The 20,747-nt window shown below is 28.9% G+C and overlaps 1 protein-coding gene across 3 annotated transcripts in view; it reads left to right on the top strand.

The window, feature by feature from the left end:
- Nucleotides 1–20,747, top strand: part of LOC148232089 (potassium voltage-gated channel subfamily KQT member 1-like) — a 157,055-nt gene that overhangs the window by 51,146 nt on the left and 85,162 nt on the right. For all 3 annotated transcript variants that reach the window (XM_088193742.1, XM_088193746.1, XM_088193753.1), the window contains exon 3: nucleotides 16,837–16,996. Coding sequence is in view for 1 of the 3 variants with exons in the window: in XM_088193753.1 (XP_088049879.1) it covers nucleotides 16,837–16,996 (160 nt within the window). In the remaining 2 variants the exon portion in view is untranslated. The remainder of the gene's footprint in view (nucleotides 1–16,836; nucleotides 16,997–20,747) is intronic.

Raw genomic sequence — 20,747 nt, forward strand, 5'->3', positions numbered from 1 at the left:
ATGGGGATGTTTGTATGAAATGTATTAAGACCAAGCATATTGAGTAGAAAAATAAATAATATTCTATATTCCTAATTATATTAATGTTATGAACTCTTTTATACCCTATGTACAGGGTGGGGCGTAAAAATCTCTCACATTTTTAAATAATGTCAATATTTCTAAAAATCATATTAAATAAATGGTGGCCACCGTTGGCAATACATTGCTAAATACGTTCTCATAAATATTTTACTACTCATACTTTTCTTCACATTCTCAAGATAATTGAGTGCAGTGTTTGAAAACCTTTTACTTTTGGTATCTCTGATACAGAAGCAATCTAAAATCTGCTGTAAAATTTCCGCACTTAGAGCTTTGTAGTTGGCATGATCTTAGAGCCTACGTCATAATATAAGGACAGTTTTAAATTGCCATGCAGAATCCTCTAAAACTCTGACTTAATGTTTCTATAAACCTAGTATGCTTGTAAGCAAAACGCCTTGGCAATTTTTGAATGAATGCTCTTACTGATTTTTAATTTTTTAACGTTCTAAAAGTCCTATATATGGAAAATTGTTGTTTTTCAATGTGGATCCAGTTGTCTGAATATTAGAAATTCATAGCAAAAGCGTGTACGGAACGCTCTGCGTTGTTATCACACATTGATTATTTTTAAAATACGCTTGAACAACAAAGACCGATGTTCACTGATTCAATTCTATATGACAGGAATACACAAAACTAGTCTAGGTTGAAAATGTATCTATATATTTATGTTACACATACATATATGTATGTAATTATGTATAATATACGTTTATTCGTGTTTTAAGTCACACTGAACTAAGCTATGATAACAGTAGAGTGATACAATGCGATATGTATTAAAACATCAGTTAGGATAAGAGACTTTGAATATTTAAACACACCAAACTATTCGCCCACTATTCATTATTATAATATTTATTAAACTATGCCTATAATATTCATTCAAGAATGATGATAGTAATTTTTATCTATATAGTAATATAAACTATGAGGATGAATATAAAATATATAAAAAATCATCTGAATATATTTATCTATTTAAATTAAAAATATAAAAATAATAACAATGTATTAGTGAAATATTTACTTTCACAATAGTATATCAATTTATTTTTAGATAAAAAACTAGATTAAAATATATGCTTACAATGATTTTAGTTTTACGTTTAACCGTGTTTATAAAATTAAATTATATAAATTCAAGTACTGTTTTTGTCAGGAAACTATTAATTTTACAATAAATACTCGATGTTCTTGCACTAATGAAAATTGATAATATATTATATTAATAGATCAGGAATATATTTAAAAAATAATAAATGGTGACACGTGGTTGAAATTTTCTTGAATTGAATGTATTGAACAAAATCATTTTTTGTTCTCAATACAATGGAATAAATACACACAAAAATATGTTCTAAAACTACAATTAAATTTTCTTAGAATATTAATAATTGTAGAAAAGCCTATATTCGAATGCAAAAACCTTAATAAATAAATTCAAAATAATTTTATATACCAATTATTTTTAGAGTTTTTTTTATAACATAAAAATATGTAAATTTTATTTTGTAATTTTTATTAAAACTGTATTTTACTATTCATCATAACTTAAAGTGTATATTCAAATATTTAATCGTTTCCAATTTAAAATTCTAGTAGTTGAAAACAAGGAATATTTTGAAACTCGTTGTGATAAATAATTTAATTAAAGGTATTCATACCTGTATATATTTAAGTAAAATTGACAAAATTTTATGAATAAATGTAACGAATCCACTGGATTTATATTTACTAAGTAGTTTTTATGTATTTATTTAAATTGTGTTTACCCCGTTGTAACGCATTGGGTTAACGCCTGTTATGTTGCAACGGAAGCTTTAAAATAAATAAATATTATATCCCTACATATAATTTTATTTTTTAAAATAGCTTGTATTTTTCATTCTTTGTGTTTAAATGGTTTTAACGATTGATAAGAAGAAAAATTAAGAATTTGAGAAAAGGGTAGTTTTTTTATTTAACATGACATGATTGTATGTTATGCACAGATTGTAAAGATACATGCTTTCAAAATTGTCGCAAGGATACTTGAATTTGGGTGTTGTTTATTATTTTGTATATCCACCAGATCTCATAATTGTAAACGGTATTGTAGTTTATCGAAAATTATTTTAGTTCATATTTTTAATGTAAATAATGCTCTTATTAAAAGGTAAGGCGCATATTTAGTTTTCACATATATACCATTAATAAACGGTTGAAATTAGCCAACGGCAAGATAGCAAATCCTAACTAAACTAGTGGTTAAGTTCCATTAATTATTAAAATTAGCAGTATCGCGATAATCCTCTCACTTAATAGTAATAGCCTTACCATATAAAGGCGCCTTTTAACAAGCAAGACAATTCCCTGATAATGATTTTTCTTAATCTATGTTCCATAAACCACTTACCAACATGGTTTTCTTTAAATAAATAATTATTTATAAACACATAGATAATTTAAAATGTATGTAAAAATAATATGCTCCTGAACCTAGGAATCTAAATAATTATCTTAAAAAATAACTGTTTTCGAAATACAGATTTAATATAATATTAACGACAATTTATAATCGACACATATTTTCATTATTTTATTATATTGTAATTTATTTATAATAAATACATTCCAAGTATCAAATTCTCTCATGTGTTAAAATGATAAATGTATCTAACAAAGCCATCAGGATGTAGTTGAAAACGTAACAAGAAAAGGTCTTCCGTCAATTAACCCTTTCCATTCATCCAGAAAAAAATACGTCTTATCTCCGAGTGCTATTTCTGAGACGAAAGTATATGCTGTCGTATAATTTCCCTTGTTGGCACAAAGGTATCTTGCAACATTATTAAAATAGCATTGTATGACACTGACAAATGCTATACGGGTCATATTTTGATCCGAGTTAAATGCGACAAAAGTAATATTCTTTAATTTAAAATGTAAATATAAGAAAGCATTAAAGCTTACACCACCACACAATGATGCAATGTGATGCGACATTTGTTACATGATACTATAATAGATCAATTGGGAGCGTTGTTAGGGTCTAAATTTAATGTACTGTATAGATTTACAACATATTCTCTAATGGATAATATGATACAATAAAATGTTTACATTTTAAATAATAAAAACACTAACCAAAAATAAATGTTGAAATCACTACAGTATTTTATAAAATAAATACCCATTATATTAAAGCAGAAAATATGATAATTATAATATTGCAATTTGCGTTATAGGACGTGAGCTAATTCTCAATTTCGTAAACCTAAACAGAGCGTGATGTTTTCGTTGTGTCAGACACAAACAGAAACGTCAAAATATAGTACTTGATATCGATAAATATATGGCGTTTTTATATTGCTTGTATAATAATTGATTTATGTAAGAAGAACGCGAAAAGTCGCAAATTCTACTGAACGTGAATTATTCACGAAGCGCCTCGCAGTTTCGGATTCAATTGCAAACAAATAAATTACTCACTACTTTAATCTGGTAAAATATAGATATATTATATTATATTAAATATTATTATGTAACAATATAGAAATATAATGTGTTTAGATAATCAGCAATATAGTACTAATTCGTTAACGAGCATTTCAAGCAAAAATAGTTTTCATTATATTTTTTTTGGAACGTTATTTTAATAAATATACACAAGGATTGGTTTTAAAAACGAGCAATACTAACACCAGTTTGGTTTACGAGAAGAGCGCTCAGTCATAGAGCAAGTTAATTGCATCACAAGTGTTATTGATAAAACGATTGAAATAAAAACATATTCAGCAATATTCCTTACTGTCACTTCAGATTTTGATAATGTGGTACATAGGTTTTTATTTAAATGAGAAAGCCTTCACTTAAGCCATATAGTTTATTGATACAATGATTCAGATTTATGTCTTATATGAAGTCACACGTTTTATATAATGTATAGGGTTCATAAATTTTTACACTCAATGAAGGGATTAAATCGACAGTTCTAAAAACGGTCGAAAAGCTTTTAGCCAAAAATATACAATATATTTTAGTGTTTTCTAATATTAAACGCATAAATTATAATATTTGTGAAAGATTTTGATGAACGTAATAATTATTTACTTTATTGATAGTAAAGTGGCATTATCAGTACTACGATTTTTTAGACTTTTATGTAACAGTAACAGTTAAATATGAATTTACCAGTGAATGGATTAAAACACATTGATTTTCTTACCTTCTATACAAATATGATTCGTTAATGTATTTTTGTGAAATGTCTCGTTTAAAATCTGATAATTTTAAAATAGAATTTCCTTTTTAGGAGACCTATTACTATGATCTATGTTATAGATATATATCTTCATCGCTTATTACATAACCATTACAAGCAGATAATTACGTAACATATCCAATCTATTCGTAACTGGAATATGGGTTATATTATATTACGTGAACTTGCCACAATTTGCAATCTATACGAGATTTTACATATACTAACATACGACTATACAATAATCTGTATAGAAAGTTTTTACTTGTAATATTAATGTAGAGATTTTTCAGGTTTAACAGCAGATTAGTATGCTAATTTTAAGTATAAATAAAAAATCAATAGACATAAAAAGTTATTTATCTGGATACTGATTCAAGAAGCTTAGAACTCAATGGCTACTAAATTGTCAAGCTTGTTCTATAAACTTCTTCATGATTCTGATTTATTAAGACAGCATAATATCATTGATTTACTATAAATAATTTAAACTACTTTAAAATTTATTAAAAAAAATAGATTTAAGGCTTCACCTGTGTAACATGAAATATTAGATTAATATAAAATATTTTTATTTATGCAAATATTATTGATGGACTGGCAACTTTACATTTGTCATCAATCACGCACGGATATATCTTATTGAAAGTTTGTGATCGTGACTATGCATCGTTTGTTGTTAACAAGAAACTTTTTCCGTTGTTTGTACGTAAGGCTTATAATTTATAACCGCGTTGAGTGAAGAACAAACTGCTACATTACCTGGGAATTCGCGAAATGTGCTCTCGTATAACGGTGACGATTATTAGTTGGTGCACGAATAGCGAGTTTTAAGCTTTGTATAAAAAACCCACGAAGTTTTAACCGCTAATTGGTTGCTGTGCGAATCTCGCATTTAATCCATAAGCCGAGAAACATTACCACGATGTATCACATTACAGTTTTTTTAGGTCAAATGTGCTTTTGTAACTCTAGTTACGGTGTCGTTGTAAAAAATACTTACCGAAAGTTTTCTATATTTTGTATACATGTTTTAAAAATACTACTTTTTATCTATTTATTTAATTAAAATAGATGTATTGCAGAAATAGTGCAATAAAATAAATGTTTTTTTTTGGATATACATAATTAAAATTAATTTCAACCGAGATTATCGAAGTCACGGATCATCTTACTATAAAATTAGGGGTTTAAAAACCTCAGAAAAAACCTTACAGGAACGCTTAAATCTGTAGAGCACAATACAATTCGGAATTTTTACAGTTACTTTGAAACAAAAATCATGAGAAAGTGGACAAAATTGCGCAATAATATTTATGAGATTGGGGTTATACGATTCGGTCGGTCGATAAAGGAATAATGTTCTTGTCGATCGACCTCAAGAGTCAGCTGATTCAGTTGAGTTGGACTATTGATTTAGGCCTTCTCAACTTTGGGGTGATCGTACATAATGCCTTATTAGCCATAAATAACGATATTGAGACTTTATACACAATGACTATTTTTTGTTTCAAAACTAGGTCTATGATTTATAAAGTCGATAGCGCGCTTATCCATAAAAGTGCTCACCACTCTCTCCATTTTCATCATTTTCAGAGTACTAATATTAGCTGATATTTTCCATCAAGGCGCATTGTTTCTGAATAGATCTATTGCTAGCTTTATTGGTTCTGGGAATTATCCAGCGATGGATTTTATCCAAAATTTAATAATTACCTTTAACTAAAATTATAAAAAAAAGTTTAACATTTCCTTGATAAAAAAAATATTTAAATAAAAATGTAGTATTTGTTCATCTACAAAAGTATATTTTAAAATATTTATTTATAGGGTGTTTCATCGCGATTTAGACTTACTATTAAATTTTTCTGCAGTGATGCACCTGCCATGATAGGAAATTAATTTTAAATTTGTGATTATATCAGGTACATCACTTGCAAATAATTAAATAGTTATGTCTTAATTAAACCCAAATTTCAAATAATAAATAATGTTTTTTTCGATGTTTATTACGCAAATTTAAAATTTGATTTTGGTAAACTTTGTATGTATTTATTATTTTTACTGCAACATTTTTTTATTGTTCTTTTTAAGTAATAACGTAATTTTAGTTATCTTTGATGTAACTTTTTTTACAAAATATTCTATGAAAAAAGTATACACCAATTTGTTTTATATTTATTTATTTGTTATAAAGCTTAGCTATTATTCTAAAAATATACTTATAATGATCTAGTAATGAGTGCTACAATAATGTGTACACATATTTTTTTTAAAGTCTTAATCTTATTTAAATTTCATTATGTAAAGTCACGTAATAGCACAACGCCTCTTAAGAAGCGAAAACCTTATTATGTATTATTATATATATGAATGTATGTATAAACTTCTCGTTATTATTTAAATGCGCGTGTATATGTGTGAGCGTATATTAAATACACTTAAAGTAATATATGTGGAAATTTTGAAGTTTTTATTACCAGAGATCGATTAAAGTTGAGTTACGAAGACGAGAAATTAGTTTTGAAAGCTTGAACGTTTAATTAAGCAGATGTTACGTTTGATTGACGGCCAGGTGAGATTAACACTTCAAAAACTCACAAAGATAGGGACGTTTTTTAATAATAAAAAATAAAGAAAAAATGTAATTACTTGCTAAGCTATTTTATATTTTAAATATTGATTGATAAATTCAATTTTGATAAATATAGTAGTTATATTTAAAAAAAATTCTGGATAGATATATGCACAAATTCAATTGAACAATTTTAAATGAAAAATTTTTCAATTTTAGGGGTTGCATGATTGGTAGAATAGAGAACTGACAGTGATTTTATATGTAATTGTAACTTGCACCAATATATTTATTTTCTAAGGGATATTTAAATAGAAATAGAAATGATGTATAAAAGCAAAGCGTACAATGTAAAAATTCAAAGTATAATATAATATAACCAATAGTTGTTATATATTATATATATAGCAATAAAATTTATAATTTAAGTCAATAATATTTTAATACTAATAGTATTTTAAAAAAATTTTATCTGTAGTCTAAAACTGTTTCTTAATTTATATTAAGTAGATTATTCTGTATTTTTTGTCCGTATTGAACAATTATTATTATACTTAATGTTAATGAAATAAAAATGTGTTATAAAAATAGAAGAGTTTTTCGTTCACATAGCAATCGAGCAAAGACGTAATGGAGGTTTTCGTTTCATACATTTTTATTTTCATTTTTTGTGGTATATTTGTATGTGTCCGAGCATTGAAAAGACTGTATAATGAAAAGAAAACTTTCTACATTTTCTACGGTGAATTCCGCTCTTCTCGTTTCGATCCGTTTTCATGCGAGTTTTGCACACCACAGTTGTATTGTTTGTATTACATACATGTTTTTTTTGTATATTATAAAAGCTACCAAAATCCACCTTAAGTGTGATTGATTGAATTTTTTTGAGTAAATTGACATGACGGCCGTGAAACCTTCACCCTTTTGGGCTTATTTTGAATAATAAGTCACTTTTGGTTTTTGTGTATTGGATTTGTCCGTGGTTTTAAGAAGACTTTGCTTTCAGTTATTAAATAAATTTTATACATAATGCGGTCAATGATTTTGACATTTGATATTTATTCTGAATCGATTTTTCTTTGTCATGGTATTGTAAAGCGCGTATTTTTTTAACAGCAAGGTAATAAAAATTATTGCCATCTTTTAATGTTGTTAAAAATTACGAATGGTTCAAATCGAGGATACAGTTTGTTAAATTGAGTGACTAGAGACATCTGTGAATTTATTTATTTTATTTACATTACTCGTATTGTTCTTTAGGTATTCTTGTGAAAATAAATATTAATAAAATAATACTTTATAATAATGAATTTTTATATTGTATTATATTAGAAATTTATGTTTTTTACGCAGCATATCTCATATTAATAAAAAATCATATTTAATTTATAACATTTTACCTTAATTATTAAACTATAAGAATCATTAATATTTATAAATAAATTAGTAAAAGAATCGTTAATAAAATCTTAGCTGATAAGCATTTTTATTTTCACAACTGTACAATAATTTTAAGTATAAACAATATTGCAATTACAATTAACTTTGAGATCTAGAATAACATGTCGTGTTATCATTATAAATAAAATGATGTTATTAAATTATTATTAATATGGTTTAATTTATTGTAAATTGCTTTTATCGGTTTCTATTCTAGTGTCAAACCTTGACCTATTGTTGGTTTCGTAGACATAATAAAAACGTGGTGAATTTAATATTATCAATAATTTATCTGTACTCCTCAAACCATTTTCAATGCATGATTGTTTTAAATTATACATGTATTAAAAAAAACATGTTAAATTGGTTATTGTAATATCGACATATTAAGGTTGTATATTTATTTTAATATTTTAGAATTCTCCTTTCAAAGATAAATGTGTTCTTTTTTCACTTTTACATAAGGCAACCATAATTGGGGATACGATTCACTGAGTTCTCGCAGAAAGTTGTATGTCGCTAAGCATTTCTTTAAAATACTGAAGGGTAATGTCGACAGTCAAACTATTCTCGAGGAATTCCAGTCTTCGAAAATCATGATCGCATCCTCTTCTGATCTTCAATTAAGACAGGGCGTCCACACTAGCTGACTCGCCTATGATTGTCGCCATGTGGCTCCTCAATACACTATCATGGCACATTTGTATATTTAATGTCAGCTACAAGGAGTTGGTCCGTTTCGTATCATTTAATTTAAATATTTTTTTTACATTTTTATTATGTATTCTATTATATAATATTTTTAGGGATATGTATTAAATATGTCATAATACCTGTAATTTACCTGTTAGGGTAACAATAAATTAATTAATATTTAATAAATATGCAATAAAGCTTCTTAGTAGTTGGGATTTGTTTTGTAATGCGCGCAAAAAATAAGAAGCCTGAGGTCACTGTGTGAGCAACATGTGCATTAACCTCCTCAGACCCAGTCTACATTACAATGTACAATAATATTATTGCTTGTTTTTGAAGCCATTTTAGATTTATTTTCACCGCAACCTTTTAGACATCACAGTGTAACCATAATATATAAAAAAAAACACTATAATATTTCAAAATACAAAAAATAATGCGCATGCAGCTTTAAAAAAATTGTCGACAAAAAAAATATTTTTCGTGCCCTTAATAAAATAATTTAACAAAAATACTATTCATCCGGTATCAGATATGAGGTGGTTAATTTTCGAAATGGTTTGTTTGTTTATGAATTTTGTTAAAATTTAATTAAGCTTGGTTTAAAGCCGGTATTAAGTATCCAAATTGCTTTTGTGTCGTCTCTTTTATTTAGTGCTATTGCTTCTCTATATTTATTTACAATTGTGTTTTTACTTTTTCCTAAAGTTTTGTTTGTATCAAAATTGATATGGTGATTTTCATGTGTGATGCCAATGTGTGGTGTGCCAAGATTTTTTTATCAAAGCATTTTATCGCATTTTTATGTATGTTATATTTTTCTTTGTGAAATCTTACGGTTTGTCTCAACAATGTAAATTTGGTAAACTCCTATCGTCTCTTTCATTCAGTAGAATGGTTCCTATTTTATTATAAGATTTAAAAAAACGTTTTAGCACCCTCTTTGGAAAATATTCACCAAATCTTTTCGTATGGTAAATGTGAAATACCATTAAACTTTTTATTTTTATCTATTTTTTATTATTATGAATATTAGTGAAGCCATTTAATTTTAAGGTTTTGTTGACATTTTTAAATTCCTTTACTTTATGTTCACTATCAGAAAGTTTGTCTGCTCTATGCAATAGGGAGGCTGCTATGGAGTTTAGTTGTGAAGGATGATAGTGAAAATTAGCATTTAAATAGCGATTTGTATGTGTTTTTTTCTATTCACCTTTTATTGCTCAGTCGTATTTATAATTATAACCCAGGCTTTTTCCAAAGTGGGCAGCCCTAGACTACTCTAAAAAATAGATTGACTACTACCAAACAACATCTTTTTAATAATCTATTCGTACCTGAAATATAGACACTTCCAAATTAAGATTTAAACTGTACCAAATATAATCGGGTGTGCCTTAGGGCAGCGTTCTTGGACTGATGTTGTATCTGTTATACACGATAAATCTTCTACAGGCGAACTCAACGCTATGGCGTCTAATACTGACCCAAAGATAGCATTAAAGATAAATATAATGAGAGTATATTTATCTGCAGCTTATAAACGTGTTACTTTGTCTAAAAAAGAATAAATATTGCTGACACTAATTTAATAAATATTTTTTTATTATATTAGCAATTGAATTGTTGCAATATAGAGATTAATAATTTATTAAATTGAAAGTAAACATTAGTTACTAATGCTATGATTCAGTTCATTGATTAAAACATAGTTTGAGTGCATTCAATTATATGTGTATAATATATAATATGTATTATATATTCATTAATATGGCGTATATAAATAAAGAAAGACAGTTTCGATGAATATATTTATAAAAGTATAAATTAATTACCATTCTTGGTCCAATTCCAATTTAAATTCTCGCCGCAATATTTTAATTTAGATTATCAAGTTAAGTAATGAAAAACTTTTTAACGTCCATATAAAACCAAGTATTATATTATTAGATCGTTGTATATGAAATATCGGTTATATTGTATATTATTAAACCATATTATAAGTACTTTGCATTCCTGCCAAATAATATTTTTTATTAATCACTCATTAGCTCGTTAAATTGAGTTCTTTGTGTTTGTGTAAGTGTATTTTTATTACTTCTTTACGGTTTTTGCGCTTTACTGCTACTGAATAAAAACACTCGTTTTATTAACCCTCTGATCTTCCGCTTTAATATCTAAACTACTCGTAAATACAATACGAAGAAAGCTTTGCTTTTACTATCTGACCATTGTGAGATTAATTTATTCTGTTGTATGTGCTGAACGAGCGTCATGAAACGTTTATTCGTTCAGAACCATAAATTAAATATTCACTATCGGTTCTGTCGCCTAAACTCATGCATTGTATGTACGCAATTATATTCTTAAGCTTAACAAAATATAAATTAAACATTTATACGAAAATTTTAAAGTTTATTAAAATAAAATAAAAATGTGTAGCAACACATTGAGTTTTATAGCGTAATATTTATTATTTATTCACTGTGTATCAGAAATTCAATCTCATTGACATTCAAAAATACAAAATAATTTATGTGATAAGATGATAGACATTTTAAATCAAATAAAACCTTTTATTCATGCAAGCATGAGATTTATTTTATTTTATCTACTGTGGCATATTTTTATGTTTTATGAAGAGTTATTTTTAATATCCAAAATTATTAAGGCTCTACGTACCCACAAATAGGACATATAGGATCAAAACCAAAACAGTGAGATTAAAATTAGCGCTTTTAATATAATTATTAATTCGTTTGACTACGATTTTCATAATCTCACGAATAAATATCGTTATAAATGATCAAAATAACCGAGCTTGGTCGTGCACATTGACATTTATTATCATTTTTAATTATTAAAATATATGTCACTAATTTATAGATTGATTTTACTAATGCTAATGACTGTGACTGTCATGTTATAACGAAAGATTTACAATAAAAATCTAGTTTTGCTTTAAAAATATTATTCACACAAACGTTCTATCCTGAAGCATACTATATACTATCGCGTTTTATATATTTAATTAGTATATTTATATTATCATAAATATTATTACTTGGAGAAACATAATAACGTTTAAAATGAGTTGATACTTTTTGCAATTTTTATAATCGGCTCAATGTTTTCTTGAACAAAAATAGTATCATGAATCGCCAGTTTAAGAGTATGTGCCACACAACTCGTAGTAGCGATTAATACGTGTCCAGTGAAAACAATGATTACGGGCCTCATGGTAAAAATGGTATTATAGTGTTGTCGGCTCAAACGCATTTGCGTTATGACTAGAGTCTCCAATTACTCGAACCATCAACTACTCGAGTATCGAATATTAAAATTTTAAAATACTCGAGTACTCGAGTACTTTCGAGTATTTACCAAATGTACCAAAATAGCTATTATTCAAATTCGTGCACATATAAATAAATAAATAAAATACTTAGTATGTTAATTTTTACAATTATTTTAACTTCACGAGCATACTTTTTAAAAACAATAATGCAAAAAGTGTCTCGAATTTAATATTACTGCTAACCTTTGGTTTTAATATTCCCGTTATGGAAAAAACCCTTTCCATTGCTGTTTATGTTGGTCTTATTGTCATTAACGCGTTGGATAAGGCTTCTAATTTATATCTGTTCGCTTTTTATAGATATAAAATTTTTTGAACTCTCTTTTTATGTTCTCTTCTTTCATTCCCTTCTCTGCTTTTCTCTTATTTCCTTCGACTATTGACAAAATAGCATTTTGTAATTCTTCTTGAATAGATTTTTTTTCTTAACAATATACAATATTCTACTCCTTCTGATTAATGCAAAGAATTTAAATCTATATCCTTCGAAGATGTATTTGGGTGAATCCCTTTCACTCTAGAGCTAAACGGTTTGCAAAGAACTGGCTTTACTTTAAATGCCTTTAAAACACACAATTGTTTTGATTTATATTTTAAGCTGAGGGATCAGTATAAACAATTGACAACACTTTACGCTACAACTGCATAGTCATAAAACCTAAAATTTTTTTTGTTGATATTTCATATTGTTCATTGCCATAAATTAGATAAGTCGGGACTGTCGAACATAAAACACAAAAGAAATTTCTCCGTCGTACCCACTAACATAGCCGACGACCGGAACTATGCAACTATGGAACTATGAAAAAATTATACCTGATAGTAACCGCTCTAGCTCGGGACTTCGGACATACACGCCAAATAAAAGCAAGACGTTAACCTTTACCGGACCGAGTTAAAGTTATTTTTGTTTCTGAAATATTTAAAAAAAAATTAATTTCGAGTATTAATCGAGTAATTTTCAAAATACTCGATTATCAAGTACTTGAAAAATAGACAAAAATACTCGAGTATCGAGTACTCGATTACTCGAATTGGAGACTCTAGTTATGACGTCACATTGCCGCAGTCGTTTTTTTCTTTGTATAAAATATCCTTTTTTAGTATTTTTTAGATATCGCTGCTATTCTAATTATTATTTATATGTATCTCAAATTCCTGGTATAATGACATCATAAACTTTCGTCGTCACATAGGTCAAACCTGTGTAAAATATATATATAATTACGGCGTAATAAATTTAATAAAACACAGAACCATTTAACCATCTGAGCTCTAATTTCGAAAATATATTTTAAAAATAATACATTTTTTATATTCAATTGTTGAATATTCATTATGTTAATCGATTTAAGGCTATTCTTTTGTTGTTGTTGTTGCATAGCAATGCCACCAAAATAAGAAAATATTGGTCGTCGAATAAATATCAATTGCATTGGATCGAATATTGCAAGATTTACGCGGAGCGAACAGCCATTCGGTGATGCGCTAATATTATTAGCAGGTAATTTTTGTCAGACATTACCTGTTATTCCACGTTTAACACCAATTAGGTGCGTGTTTAAAAGCATCAAATTTGTTAAAACGCATTAATAAATTTACATAGACGACCGTCATGCGTGTTCAACTGCAAAACGATGCTTCTGCAGAACAATTATTGGATATTGGAAATGGCAAAATACAATTGATAAATCAAAAAGTTGCTTTAAATAGTCACACACTCAAAAGAAGAATTGATTCAATGCGTATTTCAATGCAGCATTACAAAAGTCATCAATGGTTAAGTTAACGTGCAATATTAGCTGCAAAAAAGGTGGATGTAAATATTATTATTATCATTATTCAACATATGTTACCAGGCGAAACATAATGAGGTACTAATTTGCTCAATTTTAATCCTAAATTTTCACTGTTTATGATACCCAGATAATTACTTTTTTCAGTAACAAATCATTTATAACGCTAAAGCCGCATACAACTAAATAACTATGACGATGGGAATGGTAACAGTAATTTTCTGGCTAAGCTTGTCATATTTGGATATTTTGTTTCTATCTCGATACAAAGCTACGCCATTGTATTCATAGCTACATCGTAGTTCTACATCTGCAGCACATTGTGCTATATTTTATATTGGTATGTGATTTTTATCTAAATATATTTTGGTTTATTGTATATATATGGATGTATATAATTGTCAATATATCTTACATAATCCTAAAATACAGCCGCACTGTCTCTTAACGTTAATTTATCTATCTTTATAAAGAATTTTCTTGCTTTGTGTTTCTACATATTATCTCATCTATTATCTAACTAGCAGTGCTTTTGCTTAGTGACATTTCTTTCAGATCTTTATCATCTAGTTCCAATTTTTTTTTGAGAATACTTGATATGGCTAGCTTATTTAATTCCTTCCCTACAATATGATTTTTTCCAAATTTAACTACGAGCACAGATATTTTATTACTAGCTTCTAGAGTACGACTTTTGCTAGTATTACATCTAGAGAACCCCTTTTCAAATTTCTTCTTTATGTTCTTAAATTGCTGCTTTAAAACGATTATTTTTCATAGATTTTTTGGTCATAGTGATCACTCAACGGAGAGAATGATATACGAACATCACGAGTAACTGATATGAAACCGAAATTCAAATAATCATCTGAATACTGACCAACTTTTTTCTTGCTTTTACTACTCATTTTGTGCAATGAGGTGAGTTAGAAACTATAATTAAAATAAATTTATAAACTTTACAGAATACAGAATTGAATTCGAAAATTTTAGCACGCGCCATGCTGACATTTGCGCCTTGAATTTGAACCTTGCCCCACCGGTGGGGCGTATGCCCCATGTTGAGAAACTGCACTATTTAATGTCAGCTACGAGGAGCTGGTCCGATTTTTATCATTTAATTTTAATTTGTTTTTATTGTTTTCTTTCTTCTATAGTACAGTAGGATGCCATATTAATCGAGGCGCCTATGAAAAAAAATCGCTTTTACTATATTCATAAAAAAATATATCTATGATTTTAGACACAGTAAATATTATTTATTATTAAGAACATTTTAACACCATATTTATTATTTTTTTGCATTTAATTATATTTAAACATTATCACATAAAAAGTGAAAATTTTGTAATACCGTTTTTTTGTCGTAACTACACCTTGTATACGTCGTGACATACTTTCAATTCACATTTTTGCATTTTGTCTTAGCTCAGGAGAGTGATACCACACCCGTATGAGAGCTTAGATGACCTGCTGCTTGTTTATAATCACCCCCTTGCCCCGCCCTTCGTGGGCTCTCACAGGCTTTCAATAGAATACATGTTAAGAGAATTCCTTGGCCATGACAAAACCTGCACGTTTTTTACAGCCAGGAATGCAGTGACACTCCTGGTTTTATGGCAGGGTGTGGATTTGTGCATGAACATAAACTCCTGCCCACCAGGAAGCTATTCTCCGACTTGAGGCAGGAACTGATTTTCCAGTACTTGTCCTGCTTCATAGTCCCTTACACGATGTAGAGGCGCCTTATCCCCTTGGAGAAGATGACTGAACACACCATGATACTGACAGGGTGTGTGGCGTCGTCTGACGTACGTTGATTTATCAGAAAAGCACACCTGAAAAAATACCATATTCACAAAAATGGAATTTTTAAAAGCTTAAAAACCAATAAAATGATTCTAGTCTTCAATAGTCATGTGCTTGTGTGCTTTGGCCCATTCCAGCCGCTTTTTTCTCATAGCTACCATGAAGCAAGATTTTTTAGCTGGACTATGACCCTCTGGACAATTCTTTTGGAGACTGATGCCTTTTTCGTTGTATATCAAAAGAACTCTATTTGAAAATTTGGAGACAGAAATCTCTGATTTTGCGGTCAGTACGAGGTTTGGTGATTCGCTTTCTGCTACATTTTCCAATACAATCCACTTCTAAGAGCAGGTTTTCGTCGATTTTTTCTTAATCCTGTTAACCACAGGCTTCGAAACGCATACAGTGGCTGATATTTTCCTTTGGGAATGTTTAGTGTTCAATAATAATGTCTTTATTATTAAACACTAAACATCCTGGCCATACCTAAAAACACAATTTTAGGGTTAAAATGGCAAAACTATTAATTAAGTTATGAACAATAAACTTAATAAAGTTGATAGATATTTAATAATTACTTACGTTTTGATATAACTAAACTGTTATATATCGTTAAAATAATTATTATACATTTATTTATGATACGTGTAATTTTGTATTTAACACTTTGCTAGTGCTGCCACTTCTTAAAAGTGTCAGTAGTGATACCAGCAGCAAAAATAACGAATAAATGACCATCAAAACCAGGTTATTTAAAAATAGAGGCATTGTAAACATGAAATTTTTTAATATATATGTTTATATTCACTTGTTTTTTTATTATTTTTAGCTGCCCTACTCCTTGAGCAGCCTCGCGAGTGGGGAGCAGCTGGAAGATACCTGGTGCGTAAGCAACGAAGACACGCCGGCAGGGCCACTTTCCAAGGACAAGTGTACAATTTTCTGGAGAGACCAGTCGGCTGGCGCTGTTTCATCTATCACTTCTCCGTGTAAGTAAAGCGCTTTGCAAATCTATTTCACATTTACCGTCTTATTGTACATCTCCCTCCCACCCAATACGAAAATTCGATATCGACATCGGCCGGACTATTAGACGCTGTGAGATAAATTCTAGCCGTCTCGTTTATATGGCGTTGAATGCAAATGCACTTTGTCGTGTGTCGGCAACGACGTCACCATATACACAGAATGCATCTGCCATAGCACCACAAAGTGTAGTGTGCATCTACTTACTACGTATATGTGAATAAAGTTACACTGCTAAAATGTCGTGTTTAAAGACGAATTTTTGAAGCGGTGACTTTGTGGAACGTCGACGAAGCGCGCTACAGATAATAATTTAATAATCTGCACGTGCATTGTATATGCCTTTCTATAAAACACTCATTATGTGTATATACTGAGATTGTAAAATGAAATTGTCGATTTAATCAAAACGCTGATGTAGTTGCATAGCCGGCCAGGTTTTCCGAGCTCTTTCTAAAATTTTCGGTTGTGTTTTTCACTAGTAATATTTGATAGCTAACATCTAAATTTACAATGAGTTGAAATGGAGCGTGTAGTAAATAAAGGGTAGCAGTTAGATGGTTCTGCTACAGAACCATCAACTACTCGAGTATCGAATATTAAAATTTTAAAATACTCGAGTACTCGAGTACTTTCGAGTATTTACCAAATGTACCAAAATAGCTAATATTCAAATTCGTGCACATATAAATAAATAAATAAAATACTTAGTATGTTAATTTTTACAATTATTTTAACTTCACGAACATACTTTTTAAAAACAATAATGCAAAAAGTGTCTCGAATTTAATATTACTGCTAACCTTTGGTTTTATTATTCCCGTTATGGAAAAAACCCTTTCCGTTGCTGTTGATGTTGGTCTTACTGTCATTAACGCGTTGGATTAGGTTTCTAATTTATATCTGTTCGCTTTTTATAGATATAAAATTTTTTGAACTCTCTTTTTATGTTCTCTTCTTTCATTCCCTTCTCTGCTTTTCTCTTATTTCCTTCGACTATTGACAAAATAGCATTTTGTAATTCTTCTTGAATAGATTTTTTTTCTTAACAATATACAATATTCTACTCCTTCTGATTAATGCGAAGAAGTTAAATCTATATCCTTCGAAGATGTATTTGGGTGAATCCCTTTCACTCTAGAGCTAAACGGTTTGCAAAGAACTGACTTTACTTTAAATGCCTTTAAAACACACAATTGTTTTGATTTATATTTTAAGCTAAGGGATCAGTACAAACAATTGACAACACTTTACGCTACAACTGCATAGTCATAAAACCTAAAATTTTTTTTGTTGATATTTCATATTGTTCATTGCCATAAATTAGATAAGTCGGGACTGTCGAACAGAAAACACAAAAGAAATTTATCCGTCGTACCCACTAACATAGCCGACGACCGGAACTATGCAACTATGGAACTATGAAAAAATTATACCTGATAGTAAATGCTCTAGCTCGGGACTTCGGACATACACGCCAAATAAAAGCAAGACGTTAACCTTTACCGGACCGAGTTAAAGTTATTTTTGTTTCTGAAATATTTAAAAAAAATTTAATTTCGAGTATTAATCGAGTAATTTTCAAAATACTCGATTATCAAGTACTTGAAAAATAGACAAAAATACTCGAGTATCGAGTACTCGATTACTCGAATTGGAGACTCTAGTAGCAGTGTTCGTAAAATAGCGGTGCAATTACTGCTTGGGCGGGATCTGAAATCCTAGAATCAGAGTGTAATTATTATGTCGTACTATATCATATTCATTAAACGAATAAACTATTAACAAGTTACATAGTATAATTCAAAAACAAAATTATTAAAACTAACGCTCTGTGGCATAATGTAGTATAATATACAATAATTTTCGGTGTGACATTCCATTTATCTCACTAAAAAGTTGGGAGTGAAATATGAAATATTTCTCTAGCGATATGTATATTTATGGAAAGTTTTGCTTTAATTTAATTTAAACAACTGTTATATATACGGGCTCAAGCAAATGTCACTCGCTCGGGTAGCAACAAACGCTGCATCTCCTTGATTATGTTATATATTTGCGGGTACTCGATGAAAATCTGTATTTAGGGGGTCGTCAGACGACTGACCGTATGGTTTGAAGTAATTAGTAGGAATGCTGACGAACAAAGGATATTCCCCTATTTATATGATTATGCTAATTAGATGTAAGAAAAGGGGTGTCCGTGGTTTTAGTCTATAAACAGACTTGCTGGATCAAAACTCGTATGCATACGAAAACAAAGAGTTATATAACAATATAAAACAATTACATAATTTTTTTATTGGAAATAATGTTATTAATAGGGAAGTGTCCTATGATCTGGGGGTATTATCGTATTACTTTCTCTAACACGTGTCTCTTAGACTCAAAAATATCATTCTTTATTAGAGTCACAGTTGACTTGTTGCGATTACAATTATTTTATGACGTTTCAATAAAGTTTATCAATAAACTTTAACTTTAAGCCTATAGCTGATAGTCTCTTAGTTTTATTTAAGACAACAAACTAACCTTCAACATAAAATTAGTGACACTGCATTTTATAGCAATACATATATGTATTATATACATATATAGATCATTATGACGCATTGTGAAAACGTGTTAAGCCATGATGATGAGATTTAAAAATAAACCTTCAATACATTTATAATTAGCATATGCATCATTTTATACGAAGAACAACACAACATATTATATTATGATTACTCATCATAATTAAAGTGAGTCGTTGTACACACATGACACAGGAAATATTCACGAGCGTGTATGAATTTCCAATTGCTTTGTGTCTGAGATTCCATACAGAATGCAGACAGGAAAACTAACTAATGCTAGAGATATACGTTTAAATACTCCCGGTGGTTATATTTTTACAACCAACCCCGCGGCGCAGATAACCGTTCTAGGGGTGGCATCAACTATATTCCTAGACTGTTAGCGTGGTCGTAAACTCTAAAAACCAATTCACCACTGACTATATCAGACTGAATTTCGCTTTTATTGCGAGGTTTTTTTTTGCATTAAAACGCATAAATTTATATGCTGATATTATATGATAGTAAAGGTTAACTTAATCGATGATTGAAAATTGGTTAATTTAGACTTTGATTATATTTTAAAAATGTAATAGGATTTTAGGTTATCCAGTTTTTATATATATTTTTTATTTAATTCTGAAGATTTTAAAATGTTGAAATTCCTGACTCTTATATTTATGAATATGAGCTTTAATAAACTGCTTACCGTTCAGCATTGATAAATATCATGCTGTAATATTTTACTAAAAGCTAGACTCTGTGAGATTTTCTTACATTCTTGGCAATTTGATTATTGATATATCGAATGTGCAGTTTCAAGTAATAAATATTATAATAAGACATCAAATATGCGCACTCACATTTTAAATTATATAATGTATGTCACGCCAGTGCTTAGCATATTAGAATAGAGATCAATAATATAGAATATCCTACCGTGAAATATTCATTACTATTAAAAGTAATACAAGGGAAATTAAATATATATATTTACTTAAAGGAATATATATTTTTTACTTTTACTTGTATTAAGTTTTATGACACTGAGACACACACTGTGCGTTGCGATCTAGCTCACTGTTAAATTCACCTTTCAAAAAATCAATTAAATTTCTGTTTGAGGATCTTTGATTGTCGGTAGAGACGCAATTAA

Source organism: Plectrocnemia conspersa, unplaced genomic scaffold (assembly GCF_051122295.1).
Source record: "Plectrocnemia conspersa isolate PC_06_02 unplaced genomic scaffold, ASM5112229v1 ptg000009l, whole genome shotgun sequence".
NCBI lineage: Eukaryota > Metazoa > Arthropoda > Insecta > Trichoptera > Polycentropodidae > Plectrocnemia > Plectrocnemia conspersa.